Source organism: Fukomys damarensis, unplaced genomic scaffold (assembly GCF_012274545.1).
Source record: "Fukomys damarensis isolate Sample0158 unplaced genomic scaffold, DMR_v1.0_HiC HiC_scaffold_14, whole genome shotgun sequence".
NCBI lineage: Eukaryota > Metazoa > Chordata > Mammalia > Rodentia > Bathyergidae > Fukomys > Fukomys damarensis.
In genome coordinates this window covers 37,355,333-37,373,126 of record NW_022900926.1, presented here as the reverse complement: position 1 = coordinate 37,373,126, position 17,794 = coordinate 37,355,333, and the positions used below count along the sequence as shown (strand labels likewise).

Here is a 17,794-nt window from a genome sequence, read left to right as displayed (position 1 = left end):
CCTGTGCTCTTGCTGCAATTCCCAGGCCTCTCCTCTCTTCTCCTCGGACACTCACACTGTGTACTGCTTCTACAGTAGGACAACAGGCTTCTGGTGCAATAGATTCTCCCAGGTATGAGTGACTTGAGGATGGAGCTGTATTTTCCAACCATTATGTTGAGGATGGCACTCAGGCAGGTGTCACACATTACTTACTGAATAAATAAATTAATGCAGGAACACCACGTCAGGTGTCAGGTCTCCCTACCACTCACAGACTGTTAATTCAGAGGCCTGGATAGAATGAGGGACTTGCCTCCTTCCAGCCTCTATGAGGCAGCCTTTGGCAAGGACAGGGACAAGAGTAAACGTGCTTGGTCCTAGAGGACAGAAAGATCTCTCTCAAAGTTCATCTTCCTGTTCAAACCCCAAGACCCTGCCAAGCTTGCCTAGCACCACTAGCATGCCTTCCTGGACACCATACACCTTACTGGACACATACAGTGGAGACAGCATCTGTTTGCAGCATCTGTCAAGGTCTCCTTTGGCAAAGTGCTTTGTGGAGCAGTCACCAGGAGACATGGCTGGGGATCTTCCTAGGATTCCCCATCCCAAGCTCCTTCTCTTCCAATCTGCAGCTCCTTGCACACCATATCTGCCCAGCAATCCCCTTCTCCATTTCCCAAGCATGGTCTCTGAAGGTGACAGAGAAAGGAAATGGAAGGGACAATATCTTTCCACAGCCACCACTCCTGACCTGAGGTTCCTCCCTCGGCCCTGCATAACACACTCCTTCCTCCCTTCCTCCCTCTCTTCCTTCTTTTCCCTCACACACTAGCATTCATCAGGTGCCCTGCTCAGGCCTGGGGGACAGCTCCAGACCAGAGCCCCAACCTCCTGTAGCTTGCACCCAAGAGGCAGGAGGCAGAAAATAATACAAAGCCGAGGTCAGTTATATGGTGTGGCACATTCAAAGGTGACAGGTGGGAACAGGGCTAGGTTCAGAAGTAGGGTGAGGGGACACAATTGCATGCCTAAGAAAAGGCAGGGAGGAGGAGGTGGGGTGGGCTTGCAGAGTGTGGGATGAGGCTCCAAGAAGACAGGCCAGCCAGAGCCCAGCCTGGAGGTAGAGGGCCAGGGATACATACACTGTCTTCCCACCTTCCCACTTACCCCACCCTGCCTCACTTCCTCCTCCTTCACAGAATAGCATTCTTCTGGTGAGGAGGTACACGTTCATCTGCTCAATAGGACATCAGACTCCAGGGGTGGGACTTTGCTTTCCCACTGCTCTACCTCAGACCCAGAAATTGCCAGAAACACAAAATACCAACACAGGTGGCTGGGTAGACAAATACACAGATGATTATCAGAGCTGTGCATACTGCCCCGAATGCCAGTGGAGAGCCCCAAGTCATGCTGACAGCGTCACTAATGCACGCCCACCAATGCAGGTCCTAAAGTGCTGGCTCCAAAGCCCAGATGCGGAGCTGTGTGGATCGTCCTGCAGGGACACATACTGGCCACTGTCAACAAGAGGTGGGGCTGGTCTATAAGCCAGTCTCCACAGAAAGGAGAATCGCCCCAGAAAATATTCTCCAATCATGAACCACGGACTGAAAATGATCTTTAGGTGCCTGCAAGAGACTGAGTGGCCCGAGCATCTCAAAAGCCTAAAGTTTTAGGAAAGCTAAGCAGAATCTCAGGGGAGGCATTGTTTTACCTCTTGGAGAACCTGCATTCCTCCCACTTTCTCTGGAGAGGGGGACACAACCTGATTTCCACTTGCTCTTGGAGCATGGATTCCCACCTGCTGGGCACTGTGGGCATCTTGAGAATTCATACTTCCTTCCATCTTACTTGGAGTAGAAGACTCATTTAAACAAGTTGTACATCAGAGCTGGAGAGTCTGGGTGCTGCATAGAATCTCCCTGGACTGCCCAGTGTGAATGGGGCTCAGGTGGAAAGAGGAGTTGGTTTTACCCAGTACCAGTTAGCACGCTCTCCACTCTTGGAGGCCCCAGACCAGTGGGGACACAGCAGAGAAAGGAGATTAGATTGTCAACAAACTCCGTGCTATGAAAAGGGCATTTTGATGTTTTAAGACATTCCTTTTAAAATCCTCTGATTAATTTGTGAGCTCAGGGAAAGAAAATCTCATGTGATTTTTTTGTCAACCTAAAGGAAAGGGCAGCAGGCAGCCGTTATCATGGGGGCATCCTCTTTGGGAGAGGAGAGTGGCCTGTTGTTCTTGGATTCCTGATATCTCCTGGTCACACAGGCGTCAGAAACCAATGGTATCCACAGCCCAAACAGCTGGTGTCTAAGCAGAAACTGGCAGGGCTGAGGATAGCGCAGAGGCTGTTTACACCGGTCCTGGTGAGTCACAGGTGGGGAGGGGTTGCAGTCTGTACTTCTTGCAAGCCAGTCCTGAGCGTTCTCTGCCCACAGGTGGCTCGGTTTAGACAGAGCTGTGTGTGCTAAGCAGCAGCCTCCTCCCCAATTCTTCTCCCTGTATCAGGGTATACCATTGGGGGACTGTGGCATGCAACTTACGTTCCAGTCAATAGTAACAAAGAAAGGATGACGCTTAATTTCCTCCACTCCATCAATGCCAGCACCTGTCATAACAACAAAGCAGAGATGGTGCGTCAGAACAGATGCAAGATCGCCTGTTGTCTCTGACAGTTCCTAGTACAGCAGTGTGAGGGGCTGGGGGCACAGGGGCTGTGAGCTCAGGCTGCTCCCACTGTCCTGCAAAGCCCCCGTTCAGCATGTGACAAAGACAATGGTGCTTTCTGTTCCAGGCTTGAAAACTCTGGACACCCAAAGGGGCCAGTGGCTAAATCACAGATGAAGACTGTGCCTGCTTGAGATCCCCAGAGTGCAGCCTCAGGCAGAAGCTCTGGTAGCCAGAGTGGAAGGGGCCATGGGAAGAGCACCCGGCTCTGCTGCTTCCCCAGTAGGGAAGGGAAGAATACTGCGGGAGAAGGTGGAGGTTAGGTAGGACTGAACCCAGGGCATGTGCAGTCTGGCCCTGCATCCCTCTGTCCAGCACCTGACCTGCTCAAGACCAAGACAGTATCTCTCTGCAGACAGCTGCAACTCTCTCTGCTTTGTCCCTTACTTCTACCTCACCTCTTCCTTACTTGGCTGCTTATATCAAAATCACAAAGCCCTGGGTGGGGAGTAGGCAAGACACGGGGGTGACTGGGTCACTCGGTGTGAGGCTGGGATGGTAGGTGGATGTGTTCTCACACAACTGCCCGAACTCTCACTGCCTGTCAGCTTGAACCTGATGTCAACGGTGGACTTTAGTGACAGTGTCAGTATTGATTTATCAACCATGACAAATGCCCCACAGTCAGGCAAGATGTTTACATTTGGGGAACTGAGTGACAGAGGAGGCGCGAGCATACTTTCTGTTCATTTTTTGAAGTAGACTTAAAACTGCTCTAAAAATAAGGTCTATTAACTAAAAGAAAGAAAGAACCCTTCAGTTATATGAGGTTGGTGCTTTCCCTAGGATGGAAAGACTGGGGAGAAGCCTGATTCCTCCCTTCTGTGAGTCAGCGAGTGGGATGGAGGGGAGAGTGGGTAGGGACCTGGGTCTCCTGCCGGCTCCCACTCCAAGTCTGGGGAGGCATGGGCCCCAGACTCTGCACACAGAGCTCCTCTCTGCTGCTCTGATAGGGCCTCCTCCCTGAGTCCATCTCCACACAGCCTAGTGGATCCCATTCTATCCTGTCCCAAGGTTGCCTCCTTCTGTGTGAGAATCTTAGAGCAGGGAGCCAGGAGTGAAGGGCAGCACAAGGTCATCCTGTGATTCTGTGGTGACCTGTCCTACCTGGGACCTTACTGTCTGGTCTGTGAAGTGTGGTGACTGACCCTTTCTCCACAGCATGTGGAAGCCACTGGAGGCAGAGCCACTGTGGACTCCATCACTCCTGTCCTGACCCCTCTGTTCCTGCTTATGGGAAGGACAACGGATAGGGCCTCAGGAATGTTCTCTATGTGGATGACAGCACAGGGCCACCTCACACTGCTCCCGTAGAGATTTTCTGGACCTTGTAATTCTAAAGAGCTGCTTTGACCAAGTGTCCTGTAGCATTCTCTGGCTCCTCGTTCCCTGGGAGTGTTCAGGCAGCAATTGAACTTCTTCGCTATGAAACATACAGGAGGGGAACTAGAGAAAGGTCTAGAAACTGAACATTTCTGTCCCTACAAGAACTTGGTAGAGGCATCAGCATGTCCTTTCCTCATGGTGGTGCAGAGGTAACCTCAGGATTATCTGCCATGCATGAAGTGATTGCTTTACAGATGAGAAAAGTGAGGCAGAAGTAGGCTGGGTAACTTGCTCCAGGACACATCAACCATGAGTTGTAGAAATGGGATTTGAAGGCGGATCTGCCAGACTTAGCTGAAATGTCCCCTTCTGAGGACTGTACTTTGATCTTCAGATTCTATTTGGATCTTTGCTCAGTGCACAACACACTACCCCCCAACTCTACTCTACTCTAGAGAAGGGTATGATGTAAATTTGAGATGTGGTACAGTGAGGGCAAGGGTCTCATTCTTTGATCACCTGTCCTCCTCTACTTCACATGTTTAACATGGTAACCCCCTGATTTCACTGTGGGCTTCTTAATTCTCAGAAAATATTCCCCAAAGATCTTATTATCTACCAAGAACTTTTTTATTATTGTCTGCAGATAGCTCTGGGAAATAGTTGAATCCTTTGCAACATTCACAATTTTGTTATTCTTTTGGAGTCATGCAAAATCCACCCAGAAGTTTTTGGGGACATTCTGAATGCACTTGGCTGTGGTTCTCTTCGTGGAACACTGCCTCCTTTTCCCAGAGGCAGATTGGAAATGTCCAGTCGATGACTCTCCAGGTGATTTCCAAGATTGATTTAAATATACATGCTAGCTTTGCTGTTTTGTTTCTTAATCATTAATAGATAATCTACCCATTACTTCTTTAGTTTTTAAAGTATTTTCTGCTCACTTGGAATTTCATCCATTTGACTTTTATGCTCCTTGCCTAGCACTGGCTGTACCCTGAAGGGCACCGCAGGTGACAGGCTGGGTGGGCGTGTGCACATCTTCTGACAGCCCCAGCCCCATGGGTCCCTGAGGTTTTCCTGGGCTGGCTGGGAGCGAACCACCTCCAAGGAGGGGTGGCGGTGTTTGTGTGGTCTCAGAGCAAGCGGCCAGAGGTTGGCTTATAGCATGAATTTGTAGCATTGCTCATGGAAACCTAGGTGAGATTTTCAGCAGTCAGGATGGACAACATTTGACATCATGACTGAACATCTTTTAGAGCTCATCTCAGGGCAGGAAACAAGAGAAACAGAAACCCACGGGTGCTTCGGAAGAGATCATGATTGCTCTAGTTGATGATCATTTACCTGCTGTGCTATTTTTGTGTACATCAGCACAAATTAGTCCCTTCCCAGCCTTTGCCTCAAGTCACCTGGGAGAATCTTCCAAGAGTTCCTGGGAGAAGCTGTGGATACTCATTAGGCATGAGCTTGAAAGCTCTCAACTTTAGGAAGACTGGGAAGCAGATTCAATAGGTTTATGCTCCCTGTAATTCTTCCTGTCCCACAGGAAAGTCAAGAGAGGAACATTGGTTTTGAAAATTAGCTCTCCTAGTTCCCATCATACTGTGGTTAGAAATGGATATGCCACAAGCTTCCATCAGAAGAAGCTTTACTCAAGTCAGGATGCAGCAAAGAGGACTTCACTTGGCCCAGCCCACAGAGCTAATCACAGACCTGCTCCCCAGGTTGGGACTGGTTACCAGCTGGGTCCAAGAGTGCAGCAGAGCCCAAGAGGCAGTGCAGGTCTGATGAGCTCTGTTTTTGCAGAGTGTAACCCAGAGCCCTTCTGTTTGCATCACTGGGAAACCACGCGATGACTGAACCCTGGCTTCCACCTCTCCTTTCCCTTAACACTATTTTGAAACACCAGATTTGCAAATTATCCAGAATAACAGAGTGCTGGTCTTAGGAGGCACCCTTCTGGTCACAGGTAAGGAATCTGAAGGCCAACCAGGGGTGAGAATCCCCAGGGCTCTAGCCATGGAACATACCTGCATCTCTGTCCAGACCTATTCACCCCATACAGCTGCTGTTCTGGTCAAGGCTGATATGTACCTGCCTGCATCCTTCACGAACCCTCCAGCCAGTCCTACTCCTTTTGGGCCATCACATACCCACAGATAGATGTGCCATTCTTTTTTGTTTTATTTTCTCCACTCCCCACAAGAGTACTGGGCACTGAACCTTAGGACTGAGCTCCATCCCCAGTGCTTTTTTTGTATTTTGAGACAGGGTCTTGATAAGTCCCTAGATTGCCCAGGCCTGGTTCAAACTTGTGATCCTTTTGCCTCAGTCTCCTAGAGTTCTGGGATTACAGACCTGTGCCACCGTGACTGGCTGGGTGTGCCTTTCTTTGTTTTTGTGATTTTGCATAGAATGCTTCTTGGACCTGAAATGCCTCTGACACCCAGCACACTGCACATACTCTGTGAGCAACCCAAGCATTCTCACAGAGCAGCTCCACTGCCCTGCCCCCGACCACAGCTGTTTTGGGGTTTTGAACTCTCTTTTATCTACGATAATCTCATAATATGTAATAAAAACTGCACGGCCCAAATACTTTATTGAAGTGCTGCCTTTGTCATCATGGCCTGGACATGACCACAGATTGTCTGCATGATAACTTGGGAGGCAAAAAGGGCCAGCACTCTTCTTAAAAAGAGAGGGCAGGGGATAAATGATCATAGCACTGTACAAGGCTAGTGTGTAGGGCACATGCTTCGAATGCAAGAGGGCCTGTGTTCAATTTCCAGTACAGGAAAAAAAAAAAAAAAGGACAAAACATTGACGGCAACAAGAAAACCAGTATTATGTATGGTTCTTCCAGAAGGAGGGAGGTCTTTATGCAAAAACCTTCACAAGATGTTTGATTTCAGAAATACAATCTTATATCCTTAAGACTATGATTATATAATTATCTTTCTTATAGTTCTCTAAACCTTGATAGTCTCTTCACCAAACTGCTCTACAAAATGACAATTCTGCAACCAATTCAACGAACACAAATAAACTGAGACTTTTATACAATTCATTAAATCCAACTAATGTGAAATTTCAGGGAGTTCTCCTCTGCAGGGGAAGAGAGGAAAATGTTATCGTCAACATAAATTAAAGTAAAATAGAATCAACTTGTGAATTAAAGATAGCTCATTTTTCAAGCCTGACAGGCGAGTGCAAGAAGTCCTATGAGAAATGTAAACTACACATGGGAGTGTTCCAGAAAAGCCTCTCAATTTCCATTAAGACTTTGAAGCATGGAAGAGGGCCTTTGTTGTGGAGTTAGAAATAAATTACCAATGCTTACTTCTGATTTATGGCTTCTACCGTTTGACATTGCTCTAGAATCCAGGCAAAGCCCCCTTCGCAGGGGAACCGATGGCTCTTACACTATATACTTCAGGGTGAAAGTCCTGCTCTGAGTTCTGTGATGAGAATGTGAATCTTGACTCTCTCCGATCCATTGTTTTGGAGGCACACATGCAGCAGGACCCTGACAACCCAGGCCCTTTCCTCATTTCACTTGGGTTTTCACTGGAATTCTGCACCAGCTTTTTGGAGTCCCAGAGCCAAACCTGCCCAGCTAAGGTCACTCTTGCAATCCGGAGTCCCCACAGCTCTCCAGAATGGGCTTTGTCCAGTGCTGCCCTGTTGGGTGGGGAGAAAGTTTCCCCTGAGCACTGTGCAAAAGACTAGCTGAGAGGTTCAGCGCCACACTTCCTCTCCCTGCACCCAGCAGAAGGAGATTATCTTCTAGTAGTTAACTGTTTTTTGCCTAAGAAATCCTGAGCTGGGAGAAGTGGTGGAGCCCCACATTGATTTGATGGCAGTGTGGCTTTGCTGTGGCTGTGATCTTGGTCAATTTCGGGTATCAGTGACAACACAGGCTGCCTCTGAATGGCTTGTCATTAGAAGAGAAAAGTAATTTAGAGAATTAAAAATGTTTTCATGAACTTGTTTCAGTAAGGGAAACCCTGTTGTGTGGGAAGGGGATGGAGTCATGGAGTGGGAGGTCAGGACACATCCTTTTCACAGTCCCTCAAGAGCAAGATTTACAGTCATTCTACAGATGTTACCACTGCAGGGACAAGTTAGGTTAAGATTTTGAATTAGTTATCACTCCAAAGGGAGCATTCTTAGCAAAGGCGGCTGCTCGAGGCTTTCAACATTGAGTCCTGATATTTGCCTGACTGAGGAGGAGGCGGGAGAAGCCTGAGAAGCTGGATGTAACAAAGTGCCCACTTCTCCCAATCACATGACTACAGGGACAAGTGTGTGTGGGGGTGGAAGGGCCAAGACTACTGTGGCATGCACAGGAGTCACAGCAGAGATGATGCCCATGGTGGGACGGGGATGCACAGAACCCCAGGCCATCAAAACTAAGCAGGATCACAGGCGGTCCACTTGACTGTTCCCCAGAGTGACCATCCCTAGTGGGTTTGGCCTGGGCTTCAGCATGCTGATGACATGGCCACTGTGGACATGGACAGAGACCCACATTGTGGGCACTGTGGCTGTCTGTGGCCACCATGCTTTCCACCTCTGCCACTACAGTAAGGCAGAGAAGCTCCTGAAGCCCTGACAGCTCAGACACCACCGAGAAAAAGGGCGGTGTCCTTTCCTCGTGGAATCTCAAAGGGTCAGGAAGATTCTTCAACTCAGGGGCCCAAATCCTTTTCCAGTGAAATGAGCATAATGAGGAACACACCCTTGCTAAGTAAGGAACTTGGACTGCTCTTCCCCGAAGCCTCCAGAGAAGAGGTTAAAAAAAAAAGGGAGGCAAGAGCAGACAGAGACCCTCCTAGGTCTTAGGGGCCCTGAGGGCTCACACCAGAGTCTGCTGAAGCAGTTTCTCCATGCTGGCTGGTGAGACGTCAAGAGAGGGGGTGATGAGACTGCTAGGGAGGTGTGAAATGCCCAACAGATAAGAGTGTGACAGTCACCAGCGGAAAGCACTCTGTAAATGAGAACACTGGGTAGCGCAGGTAAAGACCAATTCTGTTTACACAAAGGCCCATGGGGTGCTGCTCCGTGGGCGTGACTCATCCATACACGCTTACTGCCACTGGCTTTTCTGATTTCTCTCGGGACGAGTGATGGATAGGAACACTGAGTTGGACTCTGACCTGGCGCTCAGCATGTCAGAATCAAGAGGTTTCAGGACGCCCTAAAGAACACTCACCTTCTTCCATTCACTCCAGTCCATTTAGTGATCAATAGGGGCTTGGTGTCACCCAGGAGCCAAGGTGTAAAGGTGACTCAGACACTGGCTCTGCCTTCCTGGAGCTCACCACTCCAACACATCTAGCTGACCCTTGGTAGCTGCTAATGAATCCTCATATCCAGCCCTCTATTCCTATCACTCTACCCACTAATAATTGTTTTCCTGCCTTTCTTTTACTTTTCTTTTCTTTTTTTTTTTCTTTTTTTTTTTTTTTTTTTTTTTTTTTTTTTTTGGTACTGGAGATTGAACTAATGTCCTTGTGCCTGAAAGGCAGGCAGCAGCACCACTGAGCTAAATCTCCAGTCTTCCTGCCTTTCTTTTAGCTAGAAGTGCCAGGTGACAATTCTAGCCAGCAAGATGTATAGGGAAGTCTCAGAGGCTTCCTGACAAATTTTACTTCCCTAATGAGAGTGCAAATATCTGAATCCATTTCCTTCTTTTCTCTCCTTCAGTGTGGATGTGGATGTGATGCCTGGAGCTGTTGCATCTATTTTCTGATCATAAGACAACAAACATGAAGATTAAAAAGGCCATTAGGCAACAAGGATGGTAAACTAAAAAGACAGAGCTTTTGATACCAACAGTCCAACAGCCAAAGCAATGGCTACAACTCATCCACCACCACATGGTTTTTATTTTAATGTGAGAAAAATAATCTACAGTTTGAAAAGCTAAATTGAATTTAAAATTTTTAAATTATTAAAAAGTCAGTTCTTTGTAGCTAAAAGCAATTCTTATGGATGTACCTCTTTTCATAACGAATCCTGTGAGTTTCTCCTTTTTATCACCTTTGCGGTATGGCCATGAAGATTTAAATATATGATGATGGCTCCAGCACAGCCTTAGTGAATATCATTATTATCGTCCCAGAGAGGAGCCTGAAGCTGGGGAAAATGCATTGGCTTGTTCACCTGGCTTAGTAAGAAGCTGCTTCGGCAGAGGGTGTCAGAGGCTCCCACACACCCTCCTCACCACTCTCCTGGCAGCGGCCACACTCATGCTGGATGGTACAGAGTGCTTGGGAAGAAGCAGCACAGAATCACAGCCAAGGTGCAGCCCAGGTTGGGACCACCTGTGGGAGAGGGGTGGACCAGAGCCAGGCCCTAGGCCACGGGTGGGACTGCAGGGCTGCAGAAATGAGCACAAACGATAGGCAGGGATGTGCGCGTGCATCTTACAGTGGCTCACGGTGTTGTACATCAGTGTGATCTGGTTGGGTTGGGATCCACTGAGCTGGGAGGTGGGTCCCTGATGGCAAACCTGGGCCACTGGTCTAAGAAGGTCATCCCAGCGCTGCTTTCACACCCACGGAGACTTTAGCAGAAGCTAACTTATTTAACTCCTGACCAGGATGTCCAGTCAGAAGTGGGTAACTGGATTTCTGAGGAAACACAGAGGCAAATCCTAAGGTTCTGCAGTGATCGGCTTAGCTGAGGGCTACGGTTACCATCCTAACTTATGTCTGGCTCAAAATACAGGCTCACAGGAAAGATGGCATCTCCTGACTCCACCTCCTCAGGCTGAGTGGTGAGGCTGCCAGCTGCCTGGCCAGGCTGAGCTCAAATTGAGATCTGCAGCTTCAGGACACAGGGTCAGATATATGTGGGGTCCTGTGACCCTGCTGCTGCTCCGTGCACCACCCTCTGCCTGGGTGCTGACTCTCAGCAGGCCCAGAGCTGGCACGGACTCCAGCCCCTGAGGGTGAGCAATGATTGACTGTTCTTGTCATTGCTGGGCATCAGGGAGCAAACACAAGGAATTCCTAAACACAGTTCATGGTGCAGACAGTAGAGCAGTGGGCACAGCTGGCCTCATGGGTGCAGGATGATGTTGCCCAGAAATGGCATCATAAACCTTTAGTCTCTCCAGGAGATTCATGAGAAGGCCATGGGTCCTATCTGGGATTTGCCCCAGGACCAACACCTCAGGGAGGTTCTGTTGAGCCCACACAGTTCCCCTGCATTGCAAATCCAGCACACACAGCCTCAGGGCTTCTGCATGCACTTCAGCTATGACCAGGAGTCAACCGGTCCAGCCTGGAGATCCCATGGGGGGCACCTTGTAAAATGCTCACGGTATCCCACCAGCCTGTCTTAATCACGCTCTCTAGACTGGACCACTGTCCCTATCAAGACACAATCAACATGTCACAGTCAGGGTTTTGGCAGGCTCAGGCCAGGGCCCTCCCATCCCCACAACAGGCTGGACTTTCTATCTCTGCGTCCCAGGCTAGCCTCTGGGTACCTCCCTGTTAGGTCCCTGCTGTCTGCCTTATCAAGGGACCTGCCCTAAGGGACCTGTCAGTGTTGTCCAGAGACATTCCAGAGTCACAAGTTGGTAGGGAGAGGGTGTCACTGGCCCTTGGTGGCAAGAAATCAGAATGACTACATAGATGTTGAAGGAATCTGACTGCTGCCATCCTGACCAAAGTCCCCCCTAAACCCCCTCCTAAAATAGTGTACCTGATGATTCATAACATTATTGGCCCTGCTACTGATAAGAACCACTACTCTGAACGTTCTCAAGCTTCGTCCTTGGGCAATCATCCTTGGCAGGTAGCCACAATCCCTTTCATGGAACTCCCTGCCCTCCATGATGACCCTATAAAAGACCCCACAGCCTGTACAAGAGTGACTGGTCTGGTCCAAGTGCCAGAGTGGAACCTCCCTCTCAGGTTTGCTCTGAAATAAACCTGTTCTATTGAGCTCACACCTGTTTTTTTTCCCCCTTTCTTTCCTAACAGATGTGTCACTGAGAAGCCTGTAAATTAGAAGTTTTAAATACTCAGTTATATGCAACTGTCATTAAAGGTAACTGTGGGAAAATTTTATAAAGGTTATTTTGAAAATAAATCAGCAGGAGAGGATAATTGCATAAAAGATAAAACCAGTATTACATATAACTAATAATCAGAATAACACTAATAATTCATAACTATAAGTTTATGTGAACTACTCAGAATTATAAATGCATAAATATCGATTAACATTGTTTAATTACCCTTTCCCTAAGGTCACAAAGTTGTCACACATAAATGATGATATATATTATGAAATATTTCAAGGGAGTAGAATGGTACTTTTAATATTAGCCTTACTTTTAATAACTGAAGGATAATAAATTAATGCAAAATTTCCCTGAAATTAAAGCTGTTATGTGAAAGAAATTTAACAGGGTCTGAATATACTGTGGGGTTGGGCTAAGGCAGAGAAGAAAAATCTAACTATTTTCTCCAAAATGAAGTATTTCCTGACTTAATTTTTGCCTTCCTTTTTTAACTGTCTTGCATCTGTGAGGTTAGAGTTAAAAGAACAGTAATTAATTTGTTCCTTGCATTTGTTTGCATAATAACAAAACCTGGACCCTGTGCTCATGTGGGACTATGCCTGAACCACAGAAGACCTGACCCTGGACATCTTAGAGCCCCTCCCAAGATCTGCCAGGCCAAGTAGGCAAACCCTTCTATAAATAGTCAACAGAAGAGAAAGAAAAGGAATCGGGGCTTAGTTCATGCTAAGGTAAGCCTGGATTCTAATAGCTGTTGGGTTTCTTAATTTAAGAAATAGAAAAGTAGAAGTGGCTTTTCAATGGTTCTTTCCTTAGTTCATGAAGTCACAAAAGTTGACAGAAGTGATATCAGGAGAAGAAAGTGCCACCATTTTGTATGAAAACCAGTAACTTTTAGAAAACAGCTCACAATGCTTCGGTGTTGACTATGTGTTTAAGAAATCATGGCCAGGTGACCTGGGAGCTCAGACAGTATATGAAAGCATGTCCACCCCTGCCCAGGACCTTAGCCAGGCAAAGTTCAAGAGTTGAAGTGGAGCCACGGCAGCCCTGTCACATCCCGGGGTGGGAGCACATCCATGTCCCCCAGGGAGGGGTGTCATTCTTACCCAGTCGGTTGCAGGGGTTCCTCTTGAAGAGGGCTCTCAGCAAGCTCTGGGCCTCCATGCTAAGGAACTGTGGCATCCCCAGCTTGGCTCTGAAAAGCGAGCACACTCAGGTAAGCATGAGCCACTGAGGGAGGGGGGTTTCTTCACTTCTCTGAGGACTTCCTCATTCAGCACTAGCAGACCCCAGAATCACCAAGGGTTGCAGGGCCCAAATCTTGGCCTTAGATCTCTTTCGCACCTTAGAAGTTTTTGAAGACACAGAAGAGCTTTTGCTTATGTGGCTTGTAGCTAAGATATTTATTATATTAGAAAATGAGAGCACAAAGATTTGACATTTGTAATTTGATAATTCACTTAAAGATAATAAAAAGATCAAAATACCAATAATGATCCCATCAGCATCAACAACATTTTTAATGGAAATCAGCCATGGTTTCCAAAATCAAGGCAAAAAAGTCTTCAGCAGCCAGTGGCATCATATATGCTTATGTGAGTCTCTTCCTGGCTCTGGGGACAACTGCATTCTCACTTGCCTTGACACTAGGCTACTGCAATACTGTGAGGGACACCTGGGAAAGGAGGACTCTGCAGACCCAAGGAGGTTCACTCACCCCAAATAATGGGTTCCCTGGCCCATCTTGAGGACCCAAGCACAGACAGACCATGGTGTCTACTCCTCAGAGACCCCACCACTCCCTAGTGACTGGCATTAGTTTACCCCTGGGATTGCTGGATGGATTATTCTAGCTGTAAAAAGACTAAAGATTGTGCTCCCCTTTAAAATCCTAGTGAGTAGAGGTGGTCACCTCAAGAATCACAGTCATAGCCATAGGCACCCCACAATCAAAGCCACTTGCTAGAAGAGAAAATCAATGAAATGAAGGAGACAACACCTTGGATTTGCACACAGGCCCCAGCTCTGGGATTTCCTCCAACCATCTCTCACTGACTGTAAAGGAGGACAGAATTTACAAAAACTTAACTGGCAACATCTTAGGTGACTTTGATTTTACAAAAGCTACATGATCAATTGCAGCAGATTTCTTGCTGTGGTCACAAGGACAGCTTTACACGTTTTCCCATCAAGTGTCCCATCAAATTCCTTGCTCTACAGGAATAAACTGACAAGTGTCCCAGCCACATTGCTTCTTGCTCTTCTCTGATAACCAAGCTCAGCTCACATAGGGGATGTTGTGACCAGGTGGCTCTGAAGGCCCTACCCATTCACTTGCATGAGACACCGTTTCCTTGAGGCTCAAGGCTAGTGATGCCAACTTGCACTCTAGTGTGCCTGCCCCACTCACTTGAGGATGAGGGCCATTGTCTCCTTCCGGTCCTTCCCCTGGAATGGCAGGGATCCAGTGAGCATCTCGAACTGCAGAGCAACACAGAACAGGATGAGTTTGGTTCTTCCTCCCAAATCCCAGAGAAATGTATCTGCTGGCCTTTGCTGGGCATTATCACGAATGAACAATGGTCTTGGGAGTCCTCAAAGGCAAAAGTAAACTGTGTGGGACTGAGCACCCTCCTTCTTTGCTAGGGGTTGGGGCAGGACTCCACCATTAGGTGGAGGAGAAGGAGGAAGGTGGAGGCAGTGTTCCCGCAATTATAGAGCTGCTTAATACTGACAAACAATGTGGCACTGACATCTCCAAGATGCAGTTGGTGCACACTAGCCAAGAGGGAGCTGGAGGCAAAGAAGGACCAAGGGCAGCCTTTGCCAAACAGAAGTTACTGCTCCAGCTGCCCTTGGCAAAACCAGGGTTGATTCCATGAAGGCAGCAGCTGGAATCCCACGGTGTAAGAACCCACACATCTAATCCCTCTTGGTGCAAAAACCAGGGCAATCACAATAAGAAGTCCTTTTCACATACATAAAACCCTGAATGTAACAGTAATGTGCCAAGGCATCTGTCATGAGAAGGAAGCCTACTGCAGATTTTTACATGGTCCTATTGAATCTGCTCTAGTCTTGACATTTTAATTGCATATGTCTCTGTCCCTATGCAATGTACTCTTTACATTTTCCTTTGCATTATAAAAATAATTGGAAATGCATAAAAGTAGAGACCAAAACCATCACCTCACTCCCTTTAAAGATACCCACCATGAACGTTATCACCTTCTATACTTGATTCAAGCTGTTTTGCCTGTTTCATTGTATTTTTATTTTTAAAAAAATCATAGATAAGGCTTTGTATACTAATTTTTAAGAGCAATATAAACCTTTCTTACTAGAAAATCTGTGTAATATCATTTGATATGTGAGCATACCAGCACAAAACAGTGCACCTACTGCTGAACACTTAGGATGCTTCCAATTTCCCGCTAGTGTAAGAAGTATATCGATCCTAATGAGATAACTGATATTGTGAAACAGGAAGAAAAGGGCTAAAGGTGTAGGGAAGGTGGGATGGGTAGGGGAAGGGTAATAAGGGAAAAGAAAAAACTGTGTGAAAAAATGAAAAGATGGAAATAAAGTGTTTGTAAATGGGGAGGGGAGGACGGGGTGAAGGGAGGGCAGGGACAAGGGGAAAAAACAAGAACCAAGACCTGTCATGTAGAGGTACAAGATCCAGACAATGAATGTAACTACTGTATCCCTAAAATGTACGAATAATGGAAGTTTTCCTAAGATTTGGAGGTATCCATATAATAGGATACCAGGAATGAAACTGCAAGCTTCAAGAAACAATGCAGTTAAGACTTTATTAGTATTATTCATCTGATTTCTGAAAACAAAAATTTAAAATAGATTCCTGCCAGTTCAGGAGTTTGAAGCCCATTCCATCTTATGAAACCTGCTGTCCACACAGAGCTGCAGGATGCAAGTAATAATGAATGCATAAGTAAGAAAACAAGAAAGTCCAGATGAGAATTTAAAATAGGCAAAAGTAATTAACTGGAAAGGCTAGAATGCACCTACTTGCAGATGAGCTATTTATCTGATAAAATAGGACAAACATTTTTAAACTGATTATATAAATTATAATCTCTCTTACAATAGGGTCACATTAGCAAAGGGAAATTCCTTCCTCTTTTGATTCTTCTCTTTTTCTGCTCTCCCATTCTGTCTTTCCTGCAGTCTACTAATAGCATTCATAAAATCTCACCTCCAAGGAAGAGCCTCTGGCTACACAGAACAAGAGGGCTGTTTCTCCACACTTGCTGTTTAATCCTTGCTGCTCAAAGCTGCCCAGATTCTGACACCTGTATGTCATCAGCTGCTGGTTAATGCTGGACTAGTCTGCTCCATATGTGTTGATTACCATGATCCTTTCATGCTCAGGATCCCCTGAGCATCTTGTATTCCCTCCCCCTCCTCTTTCTCTGCCCATATGGTTCTTTGCTATGGGACTAGGCCACATGGGAGGACCCCACCTTCTATGAACCCTTAGGACACAGGCACAAGTGGGCACTCAGTAAGTATTCTCCATGATGAACAGGATATGAAGAAGGTGATAATGACAAGTTATTTTTGCAGCCTGCACAAGTCTTGGCACTTTGGCTTCATTTCTGGGCCCCTGGAGGGCCCCCACAGAAAGGGATCATTTCTGTACCATTGTTCTGTATAGAGCATCTGGGAACATTTTAGTCTAGAACTATGTTCATTAACTCAGGGTACAACTGATGAGCTTCCTGGGATATCATCTGTGGTGAGACTTTTACTCTGGTGTTGGATAACAAAGGTTTCCAGGGAGAACTGGTTAAAGTCATGGTTCATCCTGGGGCTCTACAATGGAGCACACGTTTGAGGGAACATTCCAAGTGATGCATGCACAAATCAGCACTAAGGTCAGGCTGTGGAAACCTACAGAGGGATTTTTACCAGACATAGGCCTAACTTCACTGGAATAGCTATAGTGCTTCTAGGACAAAGAGTAATTTGATATATCTCAAGTGGTGGTTCTCAGATTCCAGGGGTATTCCCAAAACTGGGAGACAGTTTATTTTCATGGTTGGAGATGTTGGTGATACATGCATCCAGTCTGGGAAAGCAAGGTCAGGGAGGCTGAGAAACACCCGACAATGAATAGGATGCCCTACAAGAACTTTTCAGTACCAAATCTCAACAGAGCTAGGGTGAAGTCTTGCCTCAAGGGACACCTGATGAACCCCCAGGCAACAGCCAGACTGGGGCTCAGGTGTGACCCACACAAGTTGCCCAGAGAGGGCGGGGGACAGCTGAATGAGAAGATTCTCTGGAAGAAAAACATGTGTGGTCCTTGAGAGCCTGAGATGCTAGTTCATTTGGTGGGTCAACATTCTTAAAAAGTAAGCAACAACAATTTAGGATTTTAATTGGAAAACTTTTAAGGACAACACCAACTGTGCCACGGGTGGATGGAGTTGGTGGCAGAGTTGTCCCTGCAGAATGGGGTGTGGTGGGGCAGTACCCAGCTGGCAGACTTGCATGTGTGGGTATATAGACAGGCCTGAGCACCTGGGAGAAGTCAATTGCCCTGATAATCATGGGTATCCACCACAGAGCTCTGCAGAACCTCTATGCTGTGGCGGAAAAGTTCAAAGCTTAGAAATGGAAAAGAACCTGACCAAATGGCAGCTATTCCTACAGTGATGGTGAATCCT

The 17,794-nt window shown here is 46.9% G+C and overlaps 1 protein-coding gene across 3 annotated transcripts in view; it reads right to left on the bottom strand.

The window, feature by feature from the left end:
* Positions 1–17,794, bottom strand: part of Rps6ka2 (ribosomal protein S6 kinase A2) — a 347,571-nt gene that overhangs the window by 43,228 nt on the left and 286,549 nt on the right. For all 3 annotated transcript variants that reach the window (XM_033763325.1, XM_033763326.1, XM_010610556.3), the window contains 3 exons: positions 14,509–14,579; positions 13,205–13,293; positions 2,536–2,600 (listed from right to left, as the gene is read on the bottom strand). In XM_033763325.1, the coding sequence (XP_033619216.1) occupies positions 2,536–2,600; positions 13,205–13,293; positions 14,509–14,579 (225 nt within the window). The remainder of the gene's footprint in view (positions 1–2,535; positions 2,601–13,204; positions 13,294–14,508; positions 14,580–17,794) is intronic.